Below are 23,990 nucleotides of genomic sequence, written 5' to 3' on the forward strand. Positions count from 1 at the left end.
ATCAAATCTCAGTATTTAGCATATTCATCATCTCCTATAGTTATCATTTCTTTGTGGTAAGTACATTCAAAATCTCCTCTAGCTGTTTTGAGAGATTTGTTACAGTATTGTCACCGTAATCAGCATATTTGCCACAGAACACCAGCATTTATTCTTTCTAACTGTAACTTTGTACCCATTGATTAGTCTTTCCCCATCTTCCTTTGTCCTTTACCATCCCCAGCCTCTGGTAATCACTCTTCTGTTTTCTACTTCTATAAGATGAACGTCTTTAGATATCACATGTGAGTGAGATAATTAAACCCAGAAAAATGCATGATTTATTCTCATTAGAAGAGAATGCCTTTATAAAAATAGTAAGCAAGGGGTTGTGGTAGTAAGAGTATTAGAGACACCATATCCAGTACCCACAATCTAAAGGAGGAGAGAATTAATTTTTCTGCCAATGTCTGGGGATTTAGTCCATGCTCAACTGGCTGTAAAGCAGAATATCATGGCAAAAGGGCATAGCAAAGCAAAGCTGTTTAATTCATGACCTCCAGGAAGCAGAGTAAGAGAATATTGCCAGAGAGGAAGGGATGAAGGATCAGATATAGACCCAAAAGCCAAGCCTTTGTGACCCACCCAGGCAAACCCACTGGTGTACTCCACCAAATCCCCAGGTGGATCCCAAAGTAAATTGGTTTGACTACCACAGTGAGCATTCTTCAAAGGTGTGATATATAATAAGAAGAAAACCCCCAGCCTTTGAAAACATAAATAGGAATGTTCTTAATCTAAATGATTTTTCCATGGAAATAATGTTCTGACTCAAAGAATAAATAGTAATTATTCATTCTTTATTCATTCAGACAAAGGAGAGGAGAGGTGTTCCTACCAAAGGAACTCTTTTACGAAGGCCCAGTGCATTAAGGAAGCATCACACACACCACAACTCAGTGATGGAACATGGAGACTGAGGAGAGTAGAAGGGGAGTGGGAATTCAGAGACTAGAATTTGGTAGGAAACTTTGGTAAGGATTTTTCTGTACCCTAAGAACAATGGGAAATCATTCAAGTACATGTTCTAAGTGGATCATTGATATAGATCAGGTGTGCATTTTAAAGATTCTTCTTAGAGCAATGGGGAAAGGGTGAAGTGGAGAAAGTAGTTTTATGATTTGTTGTGGCAAGGGATGTTTAGAAGTTGAATGAGTATGACTGAAGAGAATAAGGAAAGATACAAGATCTACTTAGTAGACAGTGTGCTCTGGAGTTGGCAGATGTTAGGGGTAGGAGAAAGTTGTCACAGGTGACTTCCAGACTTCTGCCATCTACAACATTTGCCACGGTCAAACAAAAAACTAAAGGCATACAGGTGGCCATTAGTTCAGTTTTGGAACTCTTAAATACAGGCAGTTTTGGAGAGTTTGAGAGAGAAAAAGGAGGCAAAAGCTAGAGGGCAGTGTGAGTGAGGCAGAAGGTTTTAAAATGTGTGAAAAACTAAAGGCATACAGGTGGCCATTAGTTTAGTTTTGGAACTCTTAAATACAGGCAGTTTTGGAGAGTTTGAGAGAGAAAAAGGAGGCAAAAGCTAGAGGGCAGTGTGAGCGAGGCAGAAGGTTTTAAAATGTGTGAGAGGTCTGTACTTGTTTAAATACCAAAGAAAGGGAAGGACCTGGTAGAGAAGTTTCAGAGTTGTCAAAAAGGAGGGAGATTAAATCAAGGGGACAAGTCCTTAAAAAGAGCTATAAAGAGCATACCTCAGTAAAAGGTCTTAAATAAGAGGTACAATACCTCTAGGGTTTTAACAATAGGAAGTAAGGAGAGGGCTGTGTAACTGTAGTAAGTCCTTAGTAAGTGGGAATTACTTTCTCTTGAGGTATGTGGTTGTCATTTGGCAATGAGAAAGAGGAACAGCAATCAGCAGCTTGAGAATGAAAGTCAGATTTGGAAGAAAACAGCAAAGTAAACTGCGTGGTTACTGATTATCATTATAACCTTAAATAATGGCATTGTTGTTCTAAGGCTTAACTATCCTGAATGTTGGGGGATTGCAGTTTGCAGCTGCTGTATAGCTTTATGGTAATACATGATTTCAGTTATCTCTTACTATGTTGGTTAGTTTCTAACTGATTATTTTTTTCCTTATCTAGGCAGGCAGAAGTCCTGAAGGCTGACATGACAGGTATCGGCTGACTTATTTCTTTTTCACAACTTATATAATACCATTAGATTAAGGGAAAGATATTCTCTTTCTATATTACTTAGAGCACAAAATCCTATCCTAGTTGCTAAAAGAGATAATTTATTTGCTTCAAAAATATTTGTTGCTTACAGTCAGGGAGGTTGTTGAGATGTCTTCCTCAACTTCTAGAACCACAGGCCAATGTAAGAGATCCTGTCATTGTAAGAGATCTTACTGTCATTGTGCTAAAGGTACAAAGAAGCTAATTATAAATTTACTTAGTATAGAATACCTTGGTTCTTACTGTTGAACAAATTTGTCGTGATCATCTGTATTGTTTATTTCAGTGTCAGGTTTGAGCTACTACTGTTGCTCTCGAAATGGCATTCCAAGTGCAATTTGTGTCATGTAACAAAAACGGTACATAGAGCAACATTAGGCTACCTATGACATGTGCTTTTTCTTAACTGTTGAACACCCTCATAAGTAGTTTTAGAGTTGGGCTTTTATAGGGGACTTTTGGATGGCCAGAAACTTTAGGATGTTAAGTGTATTCATGTAAGTGACAGTCTATCTGATAGATAATCTGTCTGATAGGTCAGAGTTAAACACGAGTGAAGAATACATGGTTTTTAGCAACAGACTTCGTAAGTGACTTCAATTAGTTTAACTGGTTGGAAATATATACTGTAATTGAAAAGCCCATTACTAAGTTCATCTATATAGTCATTTTACTGTGAGTTACTGAACTGCTCAAGAAGCCATCAAGGTTAATATTCTTTAGAGGACTTGGGCAGACAGTAGTAGACAGTATAACCCCAATTTTATAATGTGTATAGTGAGGGTCTAACTTCCTGATGTTATTCTACACCTGGTCTCTTGTCTGGCTGCCAGAGCAATTTAGTCCCATTCTTATGTGAGCCTTCTTTTACATGAAATTGCAAGTTGAATTGCCACAAAAAATGTTAGCAGTATATCATCATTAAAATGGCTCTCACTGTCATGGCTTTATTGGGTTGACATATATAGAATAGGGCAATACCCAAGCAATTGCTAGTGTTCTGGTGTGAAAATTCTGTAAGGACATTTGTGGAAAGTATTAAAAATAAATAAATTTTATTTGAAATGAAAAGGGAAAAGCTGTTTTGGGCAAAATAATATAGTTTGGTTAAAAAATTTGGTAGTCCATTATTTCAGTGAAGTGACTTACTGTGAGACATATGGATGCCTAGGATAGGAAGAGACAGAAATCTAAATCAAAAGCAAAGCGTAAATCTTGTGTGTGTGTGTGTGTGTGTGTGTGTGTGTGTGTGTGTGTGTGTGTGTGTTTGATGTTATTTCAAAGCTGAAAGACTTGAGATACAACATCATTTTAAACCAGATTTAATCATTAGCCAAAAGATGAAAGTAATTTAATATAAAACTTGTGCAGCAGTCTATGGAATATACTTAAGAGCAGATTTACTTTGGGGAGTGAAGAGGAAAGGAATCATTGGTGTGCTGTATGTATTAAGCTGTTTATCCATGTGTTGTTTTTGTTCTGTTACTCAGATTCTAAGCTGGGTCCAGCTGAGGTCTGGACATCCAGGCAGGCTCTGCAGGACCTGTACCAGAAAATGCTAGTTACTGATTTGGAATATGCTCTAGACAAGAAAGTAGAACAAGATCTGTAAGTATTATCGTTTGGGATGTTCCTGTAAGATCAAGCATCTCACCACAACTTTAAAATTGGTTGGTTGCTTGGTTGTTTCTTATCCTACTCCAGAGCAAACTTTTTCAATAGAAAGGGGCTCTAATAGTTATTCTTTTTTTAAAACAAAATATTTGGTCCTTGGTATTTCAGATACAATCTTTGAAGGTAAGAGGAGAATGTTTGTTAAGGGCAGCTCTTTTAAGGCACATCCAAAAAGCACGTATCTTGTCTTAGGTATTAAGAATATTTGGTTCTTAGGCCATGCGTGGTGGCACACACCTGTAACCTCAGCACTTGGGAGGCCGAGGCAGGAGGTTTGCTGTGAGTTCGAGACCAGGCTGGAGTACATAGTGAGTTCCAGGTCAGTCTCAACTACATAGTGAGACCCTGTCTCAAAAAAAAGAGAATATTTGGTTCTCTCTGTGTAGTCCTGCATTTGAACCTGACTTTTTAAGTTTTTTAGAAAAATATTTTCTTTGGTAAATATGATTCTGTAAATTTCTCCAACAGAAAAATATATTTGCATTTTAAGGAAAGTTCTTTTTAATCAAATAAATTTTTTCTTTTCCTCCCAATAAAATTAAAGAAAGATTTTGTGTATTTAGGTTACTCCATTCTTTCTAGAAAGGGTGAAAATGGAAGATAACAAGATTCCCAAGTGAGTAAATAAATGCCTTTAACAAAAAAGCTTTGCCTATAAATTGGAATAGGAACGTTAGTGTGATGGAAATCAGTGACAAATATTCTGTCTTGTATTGCCCATCCCTACATTGCAGTGGATATTAGTTTTTTTTTCCCTATCTTCCACACCATTATATGCTTTATATTTTTAGGAAATCTAATTATAATAAGTCCCATAAAACATTAGAGTTGCAAACTTTCACAGGTGTACTGTGTAAGATACAACTTTGTCAGATTACAACAAATCAGACTTAGGAACATTCCCCCAGAAGGGAATTCTTTTGTAAGTCAAGGACTTAAAACAGTCAATCAGTATCATAGCTGAGATACTAGAATGAAGGACAAGATGTCATCAGTGGTATTAGAGTGACTGAACTTCTAAATCATTAAAAACCTGGTACTCTAGAGCTTCACAAGTTGATGTTAATTTTTTGGGGGGGTACTGAGGATTGAACTCGGGTCCTTGTGCTTGCAAGGCAGGTAGTGGAACCTCTGAGCTAAATCCTCAGCCAAGTTGATGTTAATAATTAGGAACATACTAGGTAGACTGGAAAACCTTTGTCTGTGTTTGCTTTTCTCTTCCTCTCCTCTCTCCCATGATTTTCAAGACAGAGAATGACTATTTTTCACAAAAACTGAATTTAAAGATTCTAAACCTACTTTTATTAATGAAAGCCATTTATAACAGGATTTTGATGCCATAATCAGCATTGTGTTGTTTATCTTAAATAGACAAAATTAAAATGTGGCTTATATTTCATAATGTAAAGAAATCCTTAATCCTAAGAGAAATAAAACTATTAGGGATGAAATTGCATGCTATGTAAAATAACTTTTGGGAAAATAAAGAAACATAGGTGAACATGTCCCTTCTGGACCCATGTCACTTGCTAGATTAGAATTATTTTTGGCACAATGTATGGAAATTTGTTAATAGCTTATTTTTATTTTGATCTTGCCACTATAGTTCTCCGAACTGGGATTCTTAAATATACTAACCCTAACTCGAGTAACTCCAAAAGATTAATAGCTAAATTCAAATGTGATTATTCAAACATTTAGTAAATGTTTAGTAAGGTCTATTGGGTTCTTCTGCATGTCTAGTCTTATTCAAAGGGGAGCATAAAGTTATTTTAAATAAATGAATAACTTGAATGTAGGTTTACTGTCTAGCATGATATAACAAACAGTTCTTTCTTGTTCTCAGGGGGATCAGTGTCTGCCCAATGAGTCACTGCTAAACCAAATAGAATTACATTTTGTTTTCAGCTGGAATCATGCCTTTAAGAATCAGATCACAACACTACAAGGCCAAGCAAAGAATCGAGCAAACCCAAATCGGAGTGAAGTTCAGGCAAACCTTTCTCTGTTCTTAGAGGCAGCTAGTGGCTTCTATACTCAGGTGAGTTCTGCATTATATAATAGTTTTCCTAATATTAGTGGTAAATATTCTGCTTTTTGTACATATCTTTATTTCATATGTACTTTTGTATAACCACTATTTGCTCCATCCAGAGGTTGATCCTATAATCTCAAGTGAATATAAAATTATTTACCACAAGACCTTTAAAAAAAAAATAAATGAATACTTGACTCTCAGGTTGATGTTTTGTTTTTGTTTGGGTTTTTTTGGTACCAGAGATCAAACTCAGGACCTTGTGCTTGCAAGGCAGGTGGCAGCACCACTGAGTTAAATCCCTGGCCCCTCATGTTTTGTTTCATAGGTTGAAGGTATAACTGTATGAATAGAAAAAGGGTTAGTGACAGCAAACCATTAGTGAAATAGTGTAAGTCAGTTACAAATGGCATTATTAACAGCTTGGCATTGTGGCTCACTCTTGTAATCCCAGCACTCTGTAGGCTAAGACAGAAGGATTGCATGCGTTGGAGGCCAGCCTGAATTACATAGCAAAACTTTGTCTCAAAAAAAAGTAGCAGCTGTATTGTACCAGGAAAGAAATAGTTAAAATTTGTAATATCAAGTGAACTTTCTGCATATTATTTATATTGTAGAATTTATTGTGACCTTGAAATGTTTTTAAACTACCTAAATGATGGAGCAGCTTTTCCTCAGTTTAAATAATAAGCTATTATCATTGTCACAGATTTTCTCTTCCTATTACATCCTCATACAACTTCTATATCAGTCATGGTAAAGGCTTGAATAAATCTTTCTGACCATAGAATTTTCTTTAAGCATAATATTTAGAAAATTCCCATTTCATTTATTTGTAATTTAAGTATAAATTAAATATATAAGTTTTATATATAAATTAACATCTTATAATAAATAAGGTTTTCAGGCTCTTATATTTGAACTTTGGCCAGTTCTTCCTATGCTGCTTGTCACCTACTATATTTTTGTTTTATTCTTGTTTTACCATTTCTTTAAGTGAAGAAAAAATAATCTCTATTGGAAGATATGAAATAGCTGTCTCAGAGATTATTTATACTTTATTTAGACCAAAGAATGTTCATCATTGAAATCACTAAAGTACAGTTCTTATTTCAATATTCATCTTCAAATTTATGCCACGTGTTAGCAGTGTAAGTTGATACTTTGGAGAGGTTTTACTTTCACTGGTGTACCAATAAGTAAATGTTAAAAGCTTACTCATTCTACATGTGTCTATCAAAAACCCACTGTTTCTAAGGTACCATATGAGACATAATATTTATCTTCCAGGAAATATCTAGTGTACATGAAAAGATGGGTACAGTATAGATGTCTTATTTCCTGACTGTAAAAATAATGCATACTAATTTCAAGTAACTTCAAATTTGTACAAAGTCTAAAACTTTTTTTATTAATTCCCCCACTCAGGATAAATCACTGCATCATCGCTGTTTTTGTTGTTGTTACTCAGGGCCTCACACATGCTAGGCAAGTGCTTTGTTCCTGCGCTATATTCCGTCCTTTTTAAATTTTATTTTGAGAGAATCTTCCTGGGTTGCCTAAGCTGGACTTGAACTTTAATCCTTTTTCCCTAACCTCCCAAGTAGCATTATAAACATAATAAAAGTTTTTGCTTGTTAAACAGTTTAAAGCATTTTCTCTAATACTGAAATATTTCCTGAGGACCAGTTCTTTAAGTTGAAATTATTAGATTAGTAAAAGCTTAAATATTGTGTATAGATATTATTGTTTCCCCAAAAGGTCATTTATAACGTTTTTGGTTAATTTCTCCTATTGTGCCTTTATTTAGAGTTTTGAAGTATAAAATTATCACAGGTTTTCTTATACTACATGTTTTTCCTTTGTGTATAACTCAGTGTTTTATAATGATAATAATCACTTCTGAAGGAGCAAGTGGACTTTATAATTCAAATTTTAGTAGAGGCCATAAATTAAACAATTTATGACATAACTATAAAAGGGAAATACGAAACTTAAAAATCATGAAGTCTTTTAAGATGAGAAAAATATCTACTATAATTAAGTGAAAAATAATGATATAAAAGTATAATAAGCTCTAGCCTTCAGAACATCTAGTACTACCATATAATGAAATAACTTCTTACCTCTGCCATCCACCTATATTTAGGAAACTACTACCAAGTAAATATGCATCAGAGTAAACCTAGATAGATGTAGGCTATAGTTTTGATAGAATAATTGCCAAACATAGTTTTAATTTGTGAACTACACGATCTCTTCTTGGGTTCTACTTTGTTATTCCCTTAAATTAAACAAAATGGTGCTCAGTTTTCAGAGAAGCTTTTTTTCTCTGATATTCTTACAGCTCATGGCTCTAGGCAGTAACAGCCATTCTATGTGTTCAGACCATGTTTGATTTACTTCTTGTAGTCATTCTTTTTTCTTCTTGCTAGATATTCGATATTCAGCTTTACTTAGGTTTCTGTTCTGTTCTCTCAGGATCTGTTGATCCCAATTCTCCTCCTCCTCCTCCTCCCTTTTTTTTCACTTTTAGGTTTTTTTTTTTTTTAATTGTTTTGCTGTTCTTTATGCCTTTTCTGTTTTCTAATTAACTTTTGGCTTTTACTTGTTAAACTGATTTTATGTCAGCAAAATTTTTTTCCCTTTACAGATGTATAGGCACAAGGAAAATAGAATAGATAATTCTTGTGCTTAATAAGGGTACAGGGGATTTATATTGTTATCAAAGTAGTTTTTATGTTAGAAAAAAGATAGTGCCTTTTGGTTTCTTTTGAGTTGGATCCTTGAGGTGTTATATAGTATTTTTCATTGTGAATTTTGTAAATATTAGAAAAAAATGATAGGATCAAAATTTTTCTAATTCTGTAACCTTAGTCAAATGACTTGCTACTTCCTGTTGCTTTCATTTCCTCATCTGAAAAAAGTGGAACTTTATACCTATGTACACTGTGTTTCTTCTACTTTATCACAAGGATAGAACTGGACAAATTAGGGAATGAAGTTTATTATAAATCTAGAATATTCTTTTGGTTTTTGGTGGGGGGTAATGGGGATTGAACTCAGGACCTTGTGCTTGCAAAGCAAGCAGTGGTACCACTTAGCTAAATTCCTGGCCCAAATCTAGAATATTTTGCTGGCTTATGCTGTGTGTCATGATTCCTCTCCTCTCCTCTTACCTATGTCTATTCTTTTCCTACCCCTTCTGTCCCCTTCTCTTCTTCCTCTTCTGTGAACTCTTTAAGGACACAGATTTTCTTATTCATATTTGTATCTTTGTTGCTTATCATGAGTCTGACATAATAGTCAGGTAGTTAAAAAAGATAATTTCCAATTTTTTTTTTTTTTGTTACCGGGGATTGAACTCGGGTCCTTGCGCTTGCGAGGCAGGCCACCAAACCACTAAGCTAAATCCCTGGCCCCAAAAACATTTTTGAATGGACATACTTGTAAATATTTAAATAAGCAGGAATAAACATGAAGAACTGTGTGAGGACCAAGAATTAAACACTTGGCAAGGTGGGAGGAGGAAAGTGTTTGAATGAAGGAAACTGAAAAGGTATGGTTGGAGAAGTGTAAGAACTAGAAAAATTCAGTGATCAACCATAAGATCTGTTTTTCAAGAAATAGAGAGGCCAAGTAGCATTGTATTGTATTTAGCTGCTAGGTAGTTGATTGTCTGACACTGGTTTTTTTGCAGCAGTAGTAGATGTTGGGATGTGAGGAGGGGTCTTTCATGGAAGCTAGATGGTAATGAATTGAGTGGATAGGAATTGAGAAGCAGATTTGGATAATTTGCACTCTTCTGAAGGAATTTTGTTAAGAGGAAGAAACATTAGAAGTTTGCTGGGAAGGAATTTAGAGTAAAAGGAGAATGTTTTCTTTGTTTTGTTGTTGTTTTACATTTTTGTTTTCTGCAGGAAACTTTAATATGTTCAGGTCACAGGACAGATACATGAGAGGTTAAAAATAGATGAAGAAATGGGGAGGAGGTGATAGGCAGGAGACAAAAAAGAATGGAATAATAGGTATATACAGGTAGAGGAGTTACCTCTGACCTGTAGGAAGCACCCTCAGAATTTGAGAAGAGATGTGATGAGGGAAGAATGAGCAGTCTAATCGATTAAAGTCTGTGATGCCATGAGTTCTATTGTATATATAAAGACGTGTAAATTGGCTTAGAATTTAAGAAAACGGGGGCCAAGGATTTAGCTCAGTGGTTCCACCACCTGCCTTGCAAGCGCGAGGACCCAAATTTGATCCTTGGCGTCCCTCCTCCCCACCAAAAAAAAGAATTTAAGAAAATGAATGTCAGGCCAGCCTGGGCAATACAGTGAGACTCTCCACCCCACTATATTAAAAAAAAAGTATCAAAAAACTCCTAAAGTCTTAAATATACCTTATCTTGCATTTAAGTCATGTTTGTAATGTCATAATTTGTAAGTCACATTTTTAATGTCATAAACCAATCTTTAATGATTTTGTGTATTTTTGAGAGAAGTAGGTAGATAATTTCATGGAATCTCTTGCTTTTCTTTGCCTGCTAAATGAGCCCAAAATCCCTATTCAGGTAAATAGTCTGTTTCCTATCCAAGTACTAACCAGGCTTAACTTAACCCTGCTTAGCTTCTGAGATCAGACAAGATTGGGAGTTTTTCAGGGTGGTATGGACATAGATAATAGCCTATTTAAAAAATACTTCTTTTCCTTTCAAATGTACATGCTAGAATGCTTTAATAGTAGAAAATTCAAAAGATACGATCTTCATCAAATGATACTAAATCCTATCAAAGAATACCATATATTTTTCATATAGTACTTACTCAGATCCAAGGAGTGATATTAGATATAGATATCTTACAACATACAAAGTTTAAAACATTTTTGACTTTCTACTAAATATTGCTTATGTTTTTCTTTCAGTTATTACAAGAACTGTGTACAGTGTTTAATGTAGATTTACCATGCCGTGTAAAGTCTTCCCAGTTGGGAATTATCAGCAATAAACAGACGCATACCAGCGCCATAGTGAAGCCACAGTCTAGCTCCTGTTCCTATATCTGCCAGCACTGCCTCGTCCACCTTGGAGACATTGGTGAGCCTTTGGTGTGAAGAAACTGATAATGAGTTCATTCTTTTTTTTTTTTTTTTTTTTTGGTAATTTTTTTTTTTTTTTTTTTTGTGGTAGTCATAGAAGAAGATTTTTACTTTAAGCTGAATATGCACACACAATTGAGCTTGTCATAAAAGGAAATCATAAAATGTATTTCTAGAAGCTTAGAATTTCTTAGTCTTTTGGGATTAGGAAAGGATCTTAAAGGAAATAATTTTTATATTGAGATTAAATTTTATTCAGACTTTATGTAGGTATAGCCAAATAATAAATAGCAAAAGTATAATCTGAGCTAAACTTATCAAAGTGATGATGTATTTTCTAATTAAAAATCTATACTCTTTTGGAATAAATAGGGTTTATAGGGCTGGAGATTTAGCTCAGTGGTGCCACCCCTTGCCTCACAAGTACAAGGTACCAAGTTCAATCCCCATTACCAAAGTAAATAAACAAATAAAATAGCCGGGCATGGTGGCGCACACCTGTAATCCCAGCACTCAGGAGGTTGAGGCAGGAGGATCGCTGTGAGTTCGAGACCAACCTGGGCTACATAGTGAGTTCCAGATCAGTCTCAACTACATAGTGAGACCCTGTTGCAAAAAACAAAACAAAACAAAAAAAAACCCAAATAAATAAATAAGATTTATAAGTTATTTCTGCTAGAGTTAGATTGCTTTTTTTCCTTCCTACCAGTACACTAAAAGCTCATTTTTAATTTTATTTTCTTTATAAAGTTAAATTTGTATTTGCATTATATGTGTTTTATGTGGGAACTTATTTATTCTTTTTCATCCCTTTAAGGTGACTTTTAAAGGTTGTAAAACAAATTAACTATAGGATTATGTTTTGCTTGTCCTCAAATAACAAGGAATGGAGAACATCATTGCTTTTGAGTTTGAAGATTTTAGGTGTTTTTTTTTAATGTGATAAACTGGTGGCTCCAAGAGGGATCACATTAAAGTTAGCAGTGAGTTCTGCAGGGAGATTCCGTGGTAATGTGTTTAGGGTTTTTTTGTTTTTTTGGCTTTAAATGTATTCTTTGCACACACAATGTTGCAACACGTATGAAGCATTTTTCAAAATCACCTTATAAGATATTGAAATTACATAATTTTCAGATCGTATTGTATAGTGTTTTTTGTTTTGTTTTGTTTTTAAGTGCCATATAACTCACTCCTTCTTGTGGGCCGGCTCCAGGTCACCAGCATAGTCCGTAGTGGGAGCTGGTGGTGCATGACACTGGAGGACCTGAAAATGGGGGCTAGGTAAGCTTTAAAGTTGGTTACGTGCTGATGATTATCCCCAATAGGGAAGGCTGAATGGACACTTCACACATAATCCTATAGTTAATTTGTTTTAAAGTCTTTTCTGTCTTTAATGATCTTAAAATTACTTCTAGATTTAAAATTAGTAATATCTTTATTATATTTAGAATTTAAAACTCTAAAGCTTTTGGAAATACTCTCCTGGTGAATTTTTTACTTTTTTTTTTTTTCTTTTTTTTAAGCTAAATTTTTTTTTTTCTTATTCTCAGCTCGATACAGAAACCAGACCAGCCAGGCAGAGTCCTACTATAGGCATGCAGCTCAGCTTGTCCCCTCCAATGGTGAGTGGGCCTGTCAACTAGAGGTTGACCATTGACTCTTTGTTCTTTATAGCACTGTATGTAACTCGGGTTCACCTTTCAGGATTTATAAAAGCAATAGATGTGAGTTTGGTTTTGATATTTATATTTTCCCCTTTTAACTATACATTTCATATAACTAAAATGAACTTTTTTCAAATAAGAGTACTTTTATTGTTGGTAAAGCAGTATAAATAGAATTTATTGTGATGTAAGTTGTTTCTACAGCTCTGGCTTTATTATTTATAGAATAATTATCTCTTTAATATTACCATTTCCTTTTTTAAAAAATTATCTAAAAGTTAGTACTTTTATCTTTTGATGACCTTGCCAAAGCAGACATTAGCAGTGATTCTTAAAGAAATTTCAGCAAATATTTGATAGTAGAAATCATTAGTGCTAAGCCATATTGAAATTCCTGTAGATTCTAGACAGGGATGGCAGTCTAGCCACATCATCCATTTCATATTGTCTATGACTATTTGCACGATAGAGGTGAGTGGTGTGACAGAGACCCTTTGGCATGAAAGCCAAAAATATTCAGTAGTTAGCCCTTTCTGAAGACTTACTAGAAGTCACCCTCATCCTAGTCATAGGATTTTTAAAATGTGTGTGTGATAGTGTGTAGTATCTCTAAAAATGCTATTTTATATCATGCTTATAATTAGATACTTAGACAATTTGCCCTATAAAATAGTTCCCATTGTTAATTTAAGGATATAAAAACTAAACATTTGTATTCTCACGGCAAGACTGCTATTCTTTGGTTGCTTTAGAATCTTAACTTTCTCCTTTAGGTCAGCCTTACAATCAGTTGGCTATCTTAGCTTCTTCCAAAGGAGACCATCTGACCACAATTTTCTACTACTGCAGAAGCATTGCTGTGAAGTTCCCTTTCCCAGCTGCCTCCACTAATCTACAAAAAGCACTTTCTAAAGCACTGGAAAGGTAGGGTTGACTTTATCAAGAGGACCTTATATAACCTGAAGCCTTACTTCTTCAAGTTTTGGCATACAGGAAATAATGATAAGGACCTATGCTTCTTTCCTCCGATTTCTAAACTTATAAATAGGTATACCGCAGTTTATAGTCACTGAATTTTACCCGGTGTCTGATTTGTTCTAGCTGAATACTGACTCTTAAGTTACTGCAATTGAAAAGTTAGATGCAAAACCCTTACTTTCTGTATCAGGTGCTCAAATAACTTGCTTTTGCAAGCCAAAGTCTCTCTTAAACAATTTTAGTGATTTTGCTGCTTAAGATTCATTGAAGTTTTTCTTTCATTTCAGCCGAGATGAGGTGAAAACCAAATGGGGTGTTTCTGACTTTATCAAGGCCTTTATTAAATTCCACGGTCATGTGTACCTGAGTAAGAGCTTGGAAAAGTTGAGCCCTCTTCGAGAGAAATTGGAAGAACAGTTTAAGGTTAGATTTCAAAACTAGAGACTTTTTTTGTCTAAATCAGAAAGTATAAGATTTGGAGGAAACTAGCTTCTAGGTTTTGACTTAACTGTGAACTACTGATAAAAATTAATATTGAAGTATATGAAATTCTTGCATACAGCATCCTCTCAATTTAAACTTAGGTATAATATCTTAACAAATAGAGTGACAATGTTTTCACTAAGTAACTGCCATTTGGTAGAAAAACATAATTCCATCTTTCTTTGTTATGAAAGCACTACTTTTGATGGGTTTTGTGTTTGACCTACTTTATCAAAATTGCCATTCTATAAACCATGCTCTTTACTCTGTGTAACAACAGTTCATCAGACTTTGTGAAAAATTGAAGGAAAGCATTAAGAACTTCTTTTAGTAGAAATAAATATATTTTACGAACACGTGAGATAAAATTAAGTAACCTTTGTTCCACTTATATGTGACGCTGATTTTATTAATACATTAAGAGTAAGCAGTGTGAAAATAATATATAAAGTCAAAATTAATTAACTTCCATTTATTCAACAAGCATGTGACTCTTGTCATTATTTTGGGCACTGAGATCAACAGTGAACAAAATGATCTCAAAGAACTTATATTTCTTTGTTTTTTCTTTGTATCTGTACATAGAACACTATAACTTAGTTGTTTTAAACTGTTTTTCTGTATTTTTAAAGTCTCATTCAGAAATTTTAGAACTTGGACAGTTACTATATGACTCAGTCAAATATAGTCGATATCAAATAGTTTCTAGAAATAATCATTTTTAGTTGATACTTTATATGTGTAAAAGGTTATATTAGATAATTATAATAGGAATAGTTTATTTTTAAAATGATCTTATTCAGTCCCATTCTCTTTTCTGTTTTTAGCTACCTATTTAAACTTAGCTCATAATGTATTACTTACAGGGTAGGGCGTATGAAAGGAACAACTAGCTTTTTAATGCCATAGTCTATTTAACCTAGAACAACCATGTCTAAATAGATTTGTAATAATTATTCATATATATAAGGGATTAAAGAGTACATAGCTTTGTCTTTCTTGGAGTCAGAACTAAAATCTTAAATTTTATGTAGAGTTCTTTAGATAGTTGCTAAGGGAGATTCTGTATTCTCCTTTTTTTAGAGAGCTTGGATGTCAGATTGACAACTATATTCCTTGTGTTTTAGATACAATACTACTGAATAACAAAGTATTGGACTAGATGACCTCTTAAGATTATTTTTAACTCTTTGAAAAGTATCCTCCCTAAATTGGGTGGTAAGAAGCTGATAATGAGATCTGTGTAATTATTCTAGTCTTAGAAACTAGTCAACTTCGCTTTATTTAGAACCTCAAGCATATTTCCCTCAGCTATAAATTTCTGGTTTGGGGGCTTTGTTTTGTTTTGTTTTTGAGACAGGGTTTTACCATGTAGTCCATGCTGGTCTTGAAATCACTGTGCAGCCCAGGCTGGGCTTGAACTCACAGTGATCTTCCTGCCTCAGCCTCCCAAGTGCTGGGATTACAGGCATGTGCCACTGCATCCAGCCTTATAAATTTTTGTGTTTTGATGGGTATAAATGGGCAATTGCTAAAATATACTTTGAGGTATCATTGCAACACTCTAAAGTTAAACATGGTATGATCCCTTTGAAACCTTACCCAGTGTGTTAGTCAGTGTTCCATTACTTAAAAATGGGAAAGGTTTGTCTTGGCTTACAGTTTGGGAGGCTTTAGTCCATGGCAGTTGCTTTTAGGCCTCTAGTGTGGGAATACATAAGGGTGGGAGCATTTAGCTGCTCACGTCACAGCCACCACAAAGCAAAGAGTGAGAGAGAGAAGCTAGTGTCCGCAGTGTCCCTTTCCAGGACATGCCCTCAGTAACTTCCTCCATTGAGCCTTACCTCTGAAGGTGCCAGTACCTACCAATAGCACCAAGGCTAGGGTGCAAGACTTCTCCTTGGGAAGACCTTCAAGATTCAGATTCTAGCACTCAGTACTAAAACAACAGGAGAATGTTGTTGGAGCTAAATTTTAGCATAGTAAATTTTCAAAAGGAGAAGTAAATTTCAAAAAGTGCTTATATCTAAAACATTTGTAGATAATTTATATCATCCATATTCCTACTTCATTACGTCAAACTAGTCTAATTTGTATCAATGATTAGCTTACTTACGAGGTTGAATATATAGATTGAAGGAGAAATTTTGTGTGAAAATTCTGGGGAAGAGGTGGGATTTTAGAAAATGATGAGAAAAGAAATAGTGCCTTTGGAAAAAGGATAAACATTTTGGATGTTTACAGTAAAATGGGCAGATTGTATGGAGGCTGAAAGTTGATAGAGTAGGGTAAAATGTAATTGTGTTTTTCTCCAGTAATAGAGTGGAAGACCTTACTTAGAGTCATAGATCTTACTCTGGATATTTCAAATTCTTTATGTAAATAAAAGCAAAATAACTCTCAGAACAGTGAAAGACAGCTGTGAATATCCAACATGGTGAAATCGATCACTTTTGTTAAAACTGTAGTGGGGCCGATCATTTCTTACTGTCATGCTAGTGACAGTCCTTGTTGTCTCCAAAAATTTTCCCTAGAGAAAGCCGGGGGGTGATATGGAGTGGGTTGGTTTGTATGGTTAAAGTGTGGGGTAAAACCGGGATATCCTTTCCAGTAACTGTCAGCTTTGTCAGAGACTTGTATTTGAAAAGAGTGTTACGTGGGTATAATCTAAAACCATTGCAGATATTAAAGTGGAGGGACAATTAAGTTGAGGCCAACAACTGAGAACATCTGGGTGACGACTTTATAGTGCTACTTAGCAGGTCACTCTGAACACAATTATTCAGTAAGCAAAATTTGATGAAAATCATATGTATACTTTTCTGGAAGAAAAGTGTTAGTGTAATAATTGGTAAAGGTGCCTGTGAGACATTCTGATTGCTTCAGCATGCCCTTTATCCTGTATTCTAGAGTTCCTTCCTCCTAATTTACTAAGCTAATATGTATGCCTCTTAAAAAGTACTTCTAATGAATTAAATTTATAGATAGAAATACTCCTTCCCAATTCTTTTTCTCTGGTCACAGGTCACATAAACAGTACATATTTTTTAGTGGAAAAATTGTTGATGAGTAGCTCAAACATCTCATTAGTATATGAATTCTTTTCATGGGAAGGAATCACCTTGAAAAAAATATAAGATCCAACATAAAATACTAGGATTTAATGTGGTTCTAAATGTAGGCTATCAGTTTAATTCCTGTGTCTTAAGATGGTTCCTTTTCTTGATAACATATACAGTATTTTTCTTTTCATTTACAGAGGCTGCTATTCCAAAAAGCTTTCAACTCTCAACAGCTAGTTCATGTCACTGTCATTAACCTGTTTCAACTTCATCACCTCCGTGACTTTAGCAATGAAACAGAGCAGCATAGTTATAGCCAAGATGAGCAGCTATGCTGGACACAGTTGTTGGCCCTCTTTAGTGAGTATTAAATTACTTAACCAGTGCCATCTTCTTGAAAAAGCATTATCTCAGTCCTTTCATAAATGTGACAAAACAAAATTATACATGAAAGTGTCCTATATTTCTTAATATTAAATCAGGAGGCCTAAACTCCAAGTACTGTCCTTTCATCTGATGCCCTTCCCATCAACCTGATAACATTTTTAGCATGCAAAAGAAAGAAACTTGAAGATCTTTGAGTATCCAACAGAAGGCTTATATAATATTTTAATTTGGACTGGTATATAGTTTCAAGTGTCTTATGTTTTCTGAGTAATTTTTTTCTTTTAAGTGTCTTTTCTTGGCATCCTGTGCAAGTGTCCCCTTCATAATGAGTCTCAGGAGACATACAATGCCTATCCTCTTCCTGCGGTCAAGGTCTCCATGGACTGGCTGAGACTCAGACCCAGAGTCTTTCAGGAGGCAGTGGTGGATGAAAGACAGTAGTAAGTGTTTGGAAATTTTATGGTAGCTTGTGCTTTGTTTGTTTGATACTCGTAGATATGTAAAAACTGCCTTCTAAAACACAACATTTGAACAGTGAAAGACTTTGTGTTTTCTGCCTACTCTGGAATTGAACTGAAAACCTCTTTGTGTGCTTGTCATTTATTTATTTATCTCAATTCTTCATGTGAAGCACTGTCTGTAAGATGTTTGACTCTCTCTGCCCTCCCCTGTTCCCAGTTGCCATCCTGGGAAAAAGGCATTTTTCACATTTCAAAAGGAACTTGACATACAGTGTTTGTTTCTTGGCAGTACATTGTGCCCTGATTTTTCTTTTTAGGAATTGAAGAAAAGCAATTTGTATTTCTCTATTTATACATAAACTGATGTTGCCTTACAGTAATATCCAATCTGAATTATATTTATTTTAAATATAGAAGTTTGAAAGTTGTTTTTATTCTGAACATTTCTCTGTAATGTCTACTTAGAGTACTTCTGATAGGACTTAAAAACTATTGATTTTACAGTGGCAAATGAAAATTTTCCATATACATTTAATACTCTGTATGTTTTGGTGGTAAACTTAAGAAAAATCTCTGAAATTTCTGCTTGTGGCCCAACAATGGCAGTTTTTTGTGCTCATTGACCAAGGTCACAACGTAGAAAATAAAGTGGTCTGATTTCATTTTAAGACCCTGTGATCACTTTACTTTGTAATTACCTTTCCGGTTTCCTCTCATCTCTTAAGTGTCTTCATTTTTGACATTGTGATGAATGAAGTTTGGGAACGTAACACAATACTCTATATGTTTCCCTTTGATAATAGTGTATATTTTAGTAATACACAGTTCCAGACACTGCTTTTTTGCATAAAACTTCCTTTTTGTGGGTGGGGGGATACCAGGGATTGAACTCAGGACCTTCTGCTTGAGAGGCAGGTAGTGGCACCAATGAGCTAAATCCCTGGCCCATAAAATTTCCATTTCTTAAGTTGGGCTGTATAGTTTCTTTACTCATATAATTTAGTATTTGAATTTCTATTTTGTTCAATACAGTGTATCAGCAATGCTATGAAAGAATAATTCTGTGTTTTACCACTTGCTTATAAAGTTTTTGTATTTATGAGCAGCGATTGCCTTTTTGTTTTATTTTTGCTCCTGTGTTGTGATCTATTTGGCCCAGAGTTCAGTCATGAGTATTATAACAATGTGGACTTTTTTATACTATGAAGAAAAAGACATTGTTCACCACTTTGAACAGTGAACAGAGAATGTGATTTGAGTGTGATGTAACCAGACCGTGTCACAGGTTAAAGATCTAGCAGTGGATTCCACAATGGACAGTGTATGTGAAAGTGCCATGAAAAAATAATATGTTGTTATCTCTAGTCAGAGTTTTCTCCATAAATATCAAATGTCAAGGTATAATGTGTTATTTTTACTGTCTGTTAAATTAGAAAACTGGAAAAGATCTGTAGTAGCATTTGATCTTATAGTATATCTTTTCTAGATATCTTTGAAAACATATTTTAGAGAATTACACAGCCTTTAAAATGTTGACATGAATGAAGAACACATGAAGATAGGTACTACAGATGTCATTTTTGTGACTTACTAGTATTCCAATTTCTCTTGTATAAAAATAAAATCTGAAATATTTCTTTAATCTACAGCATATGGCCCTGGCTAATTTCTCTTCTAAATAGTTTCCATCCCCATGAAGAAGATCTCACAAGTACTAATGGTAGGTAAGGGGGACCCAAACCATGCTTGTGGTTGAAAGCCAGAGAAAAATAGATTTTTGGTGCAAAATATTTGACTTTAAATTCAGTGTTTCAGAATTGACTTTGAGCTCTGTACGGATTAAGTGGTAAAAGTAGAGATAAATGTTCTTCCAGTCCTTTCAGCAACTCACTCTGATTCAGTAGGGGTCCACACATTGGAATAATCTTTAAATTCTTTCCATCTTCTCCCATTCCTCTTCGTTCTAAATATTTAAAAGGTGGAGCTGGGGACTGAGCTCAGTGGTGGCACGCAGGACTAGAGTTTGATCCCCGGTACAAAAAAAAAAAGTGGGTGGAACATTACTCATAGAAAATTTGACATATGTAAACATTAAAAGTCGCCTGTAGTTTTCTCATAGTACTTTGTACAATCCACGTATCTTCTTCAGGCCTTTTTCTAATACATACAAACACATGAGAAATAGTTGGTATCAAATAACAATTTTGTGCCTACTTTTTTTTTTGGTACTGGCGATGGAACTCGGATCCTTGTGCTTGCAAGGCAGGCAGCGGCACCACTGAGCTAAATCCCTGGCCCTTTGTACTTATTTTTTAAATTTACCATATTGTTAACATTATTTTATCATTTTTTCGGGGGGAGGGGTCTCAACATTTTGGAGATATTTTTACTGACTACATAATATTCCATAATCCATAATCATAATATTCTCTATTTTTAAAATTTCCCCATTATAAATAGGACTGCACTCAGCAACCTGTAACTTGACTCCTTTCTTGTTATCTTTCCATTAGATCAGTTGTCCTCAAGTGTTAATTTCAAGTGTTACAGTATGGCTTTTGTTTCAGTAGGTTTGGAATTAGTGACCAAGATTTTGTATTTCTCATAAGCTCCAGGGATGGCAGTTGTTACTGAGTACTTTGAGTAAAAAGAGATATGTGATCTAGACATTGGTATTACTAGATCTGAGACTAGGAATTTTTAAGATTGCTGATAAAGTCCATCAGACTCATTCTCTGGAGCCTTCAGTAATATCTGAATATTAGGGGAATGTCCAGGCCCCAAAGGTAACATGCAGAATTTTATAGGTGATTTTTTTTGTTTTGTTTTGTTTTTTTTTTTTGTACTGGTGCTCAAACTCGGGACCTTGAGTTTGTGAAGCAGGTGGCAGAACCGCTGAGCTAAATCCCTGGCCCCTGGTGAATTATTTTTATATAGGTTCTTTCTGTGTGATTTTTCCCCCAGTATTTTAATGAAAGTGCTTACAAATTTTTATTTTTCTGCCTTATTTAGCTACACCACTTCCAGAGGAATTTGAGTTACAAGGCTTCTTGGCTTTGAGACCTTCTTTCAGGTAGGTGGCTGCTGATTGAGGTTTATTTCTTTGCTGGTGGTTGCAGTATTAAAAGTAGTAGGAATCAGGCTTGAGAATAGAGGAACCTTTGATCGATCTGTCCCAACTCTACCTGACTTTAATAACAACAACTAATGATGAAGGGGGGATTTAGCTCAATGGCACCACAGATGCCTTGCAAGCACAAAGTCGTGAGTTCGATACCCCCCATACCGAGAAAAAAAAAGTTGACATGAAATGGATTTGTGTATGTCATGCCTTTAATTCCTATATAATACTGAGTGCTTTAAGAAAATGTTTGTAGAAAGAATGGGAAAAAATGTTTATCCTAAGTGATATTTGATCACTGAATTCTACCTTTTTATCTCTTTATTCCACTTTAAGAGGCATCAGTTCTATTTTCTTGATCCTAACCCCTTCGTGTGTCCTTTGTCCCATTCTATCCTGCCTATCTGAGAGCTCTGCTTCATCTTTTAATCTTCTCCATATTGCTCTTCTAGTATCATTTTTCAACCAACTACGTTCCTTTAGCCTAGTAACATTTGAGTGTCCTCCATTCTTTTAAATAAAATGAAACCCATGATCCACTGAGCTAAATCCCCGACCCTATTTTTGCCATATCTTTCTCTTTATCATCATATTTCTTAAGAGTACTGTGGAGTAACTTTGTTAACTCTGCTTTAACTTGTAGTCATTTCTTCTTCTTTGGCAACATAATCAGTGACCTTCTAGATACCAGATTCCAGGACATTATAATTTTCATTCTTTTCAAATTGTATTCAGCATTGATTCTGTTGACCCTCTTCATTCATGAAATCTTTTTCTTTAGTTCTGTAACATTACTCTCCTTTTCCCACCCCCAGTTCTCTTTTTACTCTTTATTTTGAACCACATGCATCTGAATATTGTTCTCCAGAATTGTTTCTCTGTCCTTTCCTTTCTACTTTGTGCATTGTCCCTGGCAATCAGATTCCCTTATATCCTTTCCTGTGAGTACCAGTAAGGTAAACAGTTATCCATACCTGTCAAGGTCCAGCTCAGGTATCACTATGAAACCCTTCCAGAGCTGCTTGGAAGGAATTTATCCTTTGTTTACTTTGTTCTTATTCTTTGCATAGTTTTTTAAAAAAATTTTTTTTTAAAGTTTAATGAAAAATCTGGAAATCCTTTTTTTTTTTTTTGGTTGATTTACCCTTTTCATGTCTATTTACTTTATGATACACACACACATTTTTCTGACTTAGAATGAGCCATCTAAAAGTGGATAGATTAATACTGTTTTTTAGAATGACACCTCAGAAGAACAGCATTGCCATGGTCATTTTATGTAAATTTTAGAAGGCCAGGGCAGGTGTTTATAAAACTTCATTCTGGTGGGAGGGTTTAGCTCAGAGCCTAGCATGTGCAAAGCCCTGGGTTCAATCTCTAGCATTAACCAAGCAAACAAATACTTTATTCTTTTTTTGTTGTTGTTGTTGTTGTTAAGTTGTACTGGGAATTGAAATCAGGCTTCCTACATGCTAGGCAAGTACTGTTCCACTGATGTACATCTCCAAAACACTATTCTTAAAAAGACAAATGTGGGGCCGGGGATTTAGCTTAGCGGTTCAGTGGCCTGCCTTGCAAGTGCAAGGACCTGAGTTCAATCCCTGGTACCAAAAAAAAAAAAAAAAAGGACTAATGAGTCTTTCCTAACAAAAGATGGTAACTTGAGTTCCTTAACAAGAAAGGAAAAGATAAGTTAACATTACATTAATGTGATGATCTTATGTATTTTCTCTTTTGCTTTGTTTTATTATATTTAAAATCTTGAGTGTAAATTCAAACAAACACTACTGATTAATCAAGTAACTTATCTATATGGAGAACATCTTGAAGCCATTGACCTCACTAGCCACATTGAAATCATAAGCAACTTTATTTTATTGCAGTTCTGGGAATCAAACTCAGAACTTTGCACGTGATGGGTCACTGCCTAGCTGAAGCCATGTCCCTAATTTCTGGAGGTTTTCTTTTGAGTTTAATTTTCTGTTATTTGCTATGTCAATTTTAGGAACTTGGATTTTTCCAAAGGCCATCAGGGTATTACAGGAGACAAAGGGGGTCAGCAACAACGAATTCGACAGCAACGCTTGATCTCTATAGGCAAATGGATTGCTGATAATCAGCCAAGGTATGTCTGTGGGGCTTCATTCCATTCCTTTTTAATCAGCTTATCAGCGCACACACATACACCACCCTTACTTTATATGTCTATTAGATTTGGTATAATTGTTGATTATGAATTAAATCAAAGTATTTATACTATATATCTAATTATGACCTTAATGATCATGAGTGTACTTTTTTGTGTACACTGCCTATTGTAGAGGCATTGATTTTATCTCCCTTGTATATCTTAAGTTTCAACTCTAATCTGTAAACGTCTTTATGGGACTAGGGATGTATATCAGTGGTAGATCACTTGCCTACTGTGTGCAATGCCCTGGGTTCCATCCCCAGCACCGTAAAAAACAACGCATTTGTGTGTGTGCGCGTGTGTGTGTGTGTGTGTGTGTTATATTTATATTTGTATCTGAGTTGTATGTTCTTGGTCAGAGTAATTTGTACAGACAAAGCATTGTGGTCACTTTCAATCAGGAAAGACCAGGATGACAATGGTGGCTAAATACAAAGATGTAATAGGTAAGGTAGTGGAATGAACACAGGTTTTAGAATCAGATAGATTTGAATTTAGTTTCTACTTCAGTCACTTTCTAGGTATTTACCCTTGGGATCTCCTGAGTAGAGATTATAGCCTTTTCAAAAATCAGTAACTATTTTACAGTTTTTGTATTCAGGTTCCTGT

General features: G+C 35.0%; 1 protein-coding gene across 7 annotated transcripts in view; it reads left to right on the forward strand.

Annotated features, from left to right (window-relative positions):
- Window positions 1–23,990, forward strand: part of Smg7 (SMG7 nonsense mediated mRNA decay factor) — a 90,465-nt gene that overhangs the window by 54,969 nt on the left and 11,506 nt on the right. For 5 of the 7 annotated variants that reach the window (XM_010640550.3, XM_010640555.3, XM_010640553.3 and 2 more), the window contains 12 exons: window positions 2,136–2,167; window positions 3,719–3,836; window positions 5,811–5,943; window positions 10,861–11,032; window positions 12,585–12,656; window positions 13,472–13,622; window positions 13,964–14,099; window positions 17,419–17,581; window positions 17,895–18,048; window positions 19,719–19,789; window positions 21,082–21,142; window positions 23,196–23,315. In XM_010640550.3, coding sequence (XP_010638852.1) covers window positions 2,136–2,167; window positions 3,719–3,836; window positions 5,811–5,943; window positions 10,861–11,032; window positions 12,585–12,656; window positions 13,472–13,622; window positions 13,964–14,099; window positions 17,419–17,581; window positions 17,895–18,048; window positions 19,719–19,789; window positions 21,082–21,142; window positions 23,196–23,315 — 1,383 coding nt within the window. Of the gene's footprint in view, window positions 1–851; window positions 1,014–2,135; window positions 2,168–3,718; window positions 3,837–5,810; window positions 5,944–10,860; window positions 11,033–12,584; window positions 12,657–13,471; window positions 13,623–13,963; window positions 14,100–17,418; window positions 17,582–17,894; window positions 18,049–19,718; window positions 19,790–21,081; window positions 21,143–23,195; window positions 23,316–23,990 lie in introns of all 7 variants that reach the window. The other 2 variants (XM_010640552.3, XM_010640551.3) reach the window with 1 other exon arrangement.

The sequence above is a fragment of the Fukomys damarensis genome, unplaced genomic scaffold, assembly GCF_012274545.1.
Source record: "Fukomys damarensis isolate Sample0158 unplaced genomic scaffold, DMR_v1.0_HiC HiC_scaffold_11, whole genome shotgun sequence".
In the NCBI taxonomy this organism is placed as follows: domain Eukaryota; kingdom Metazoa; phylum Chordata; class Mammalia; order Rodentia; family Bathyergidae; genus Fukomys; species Fukomys damarensis.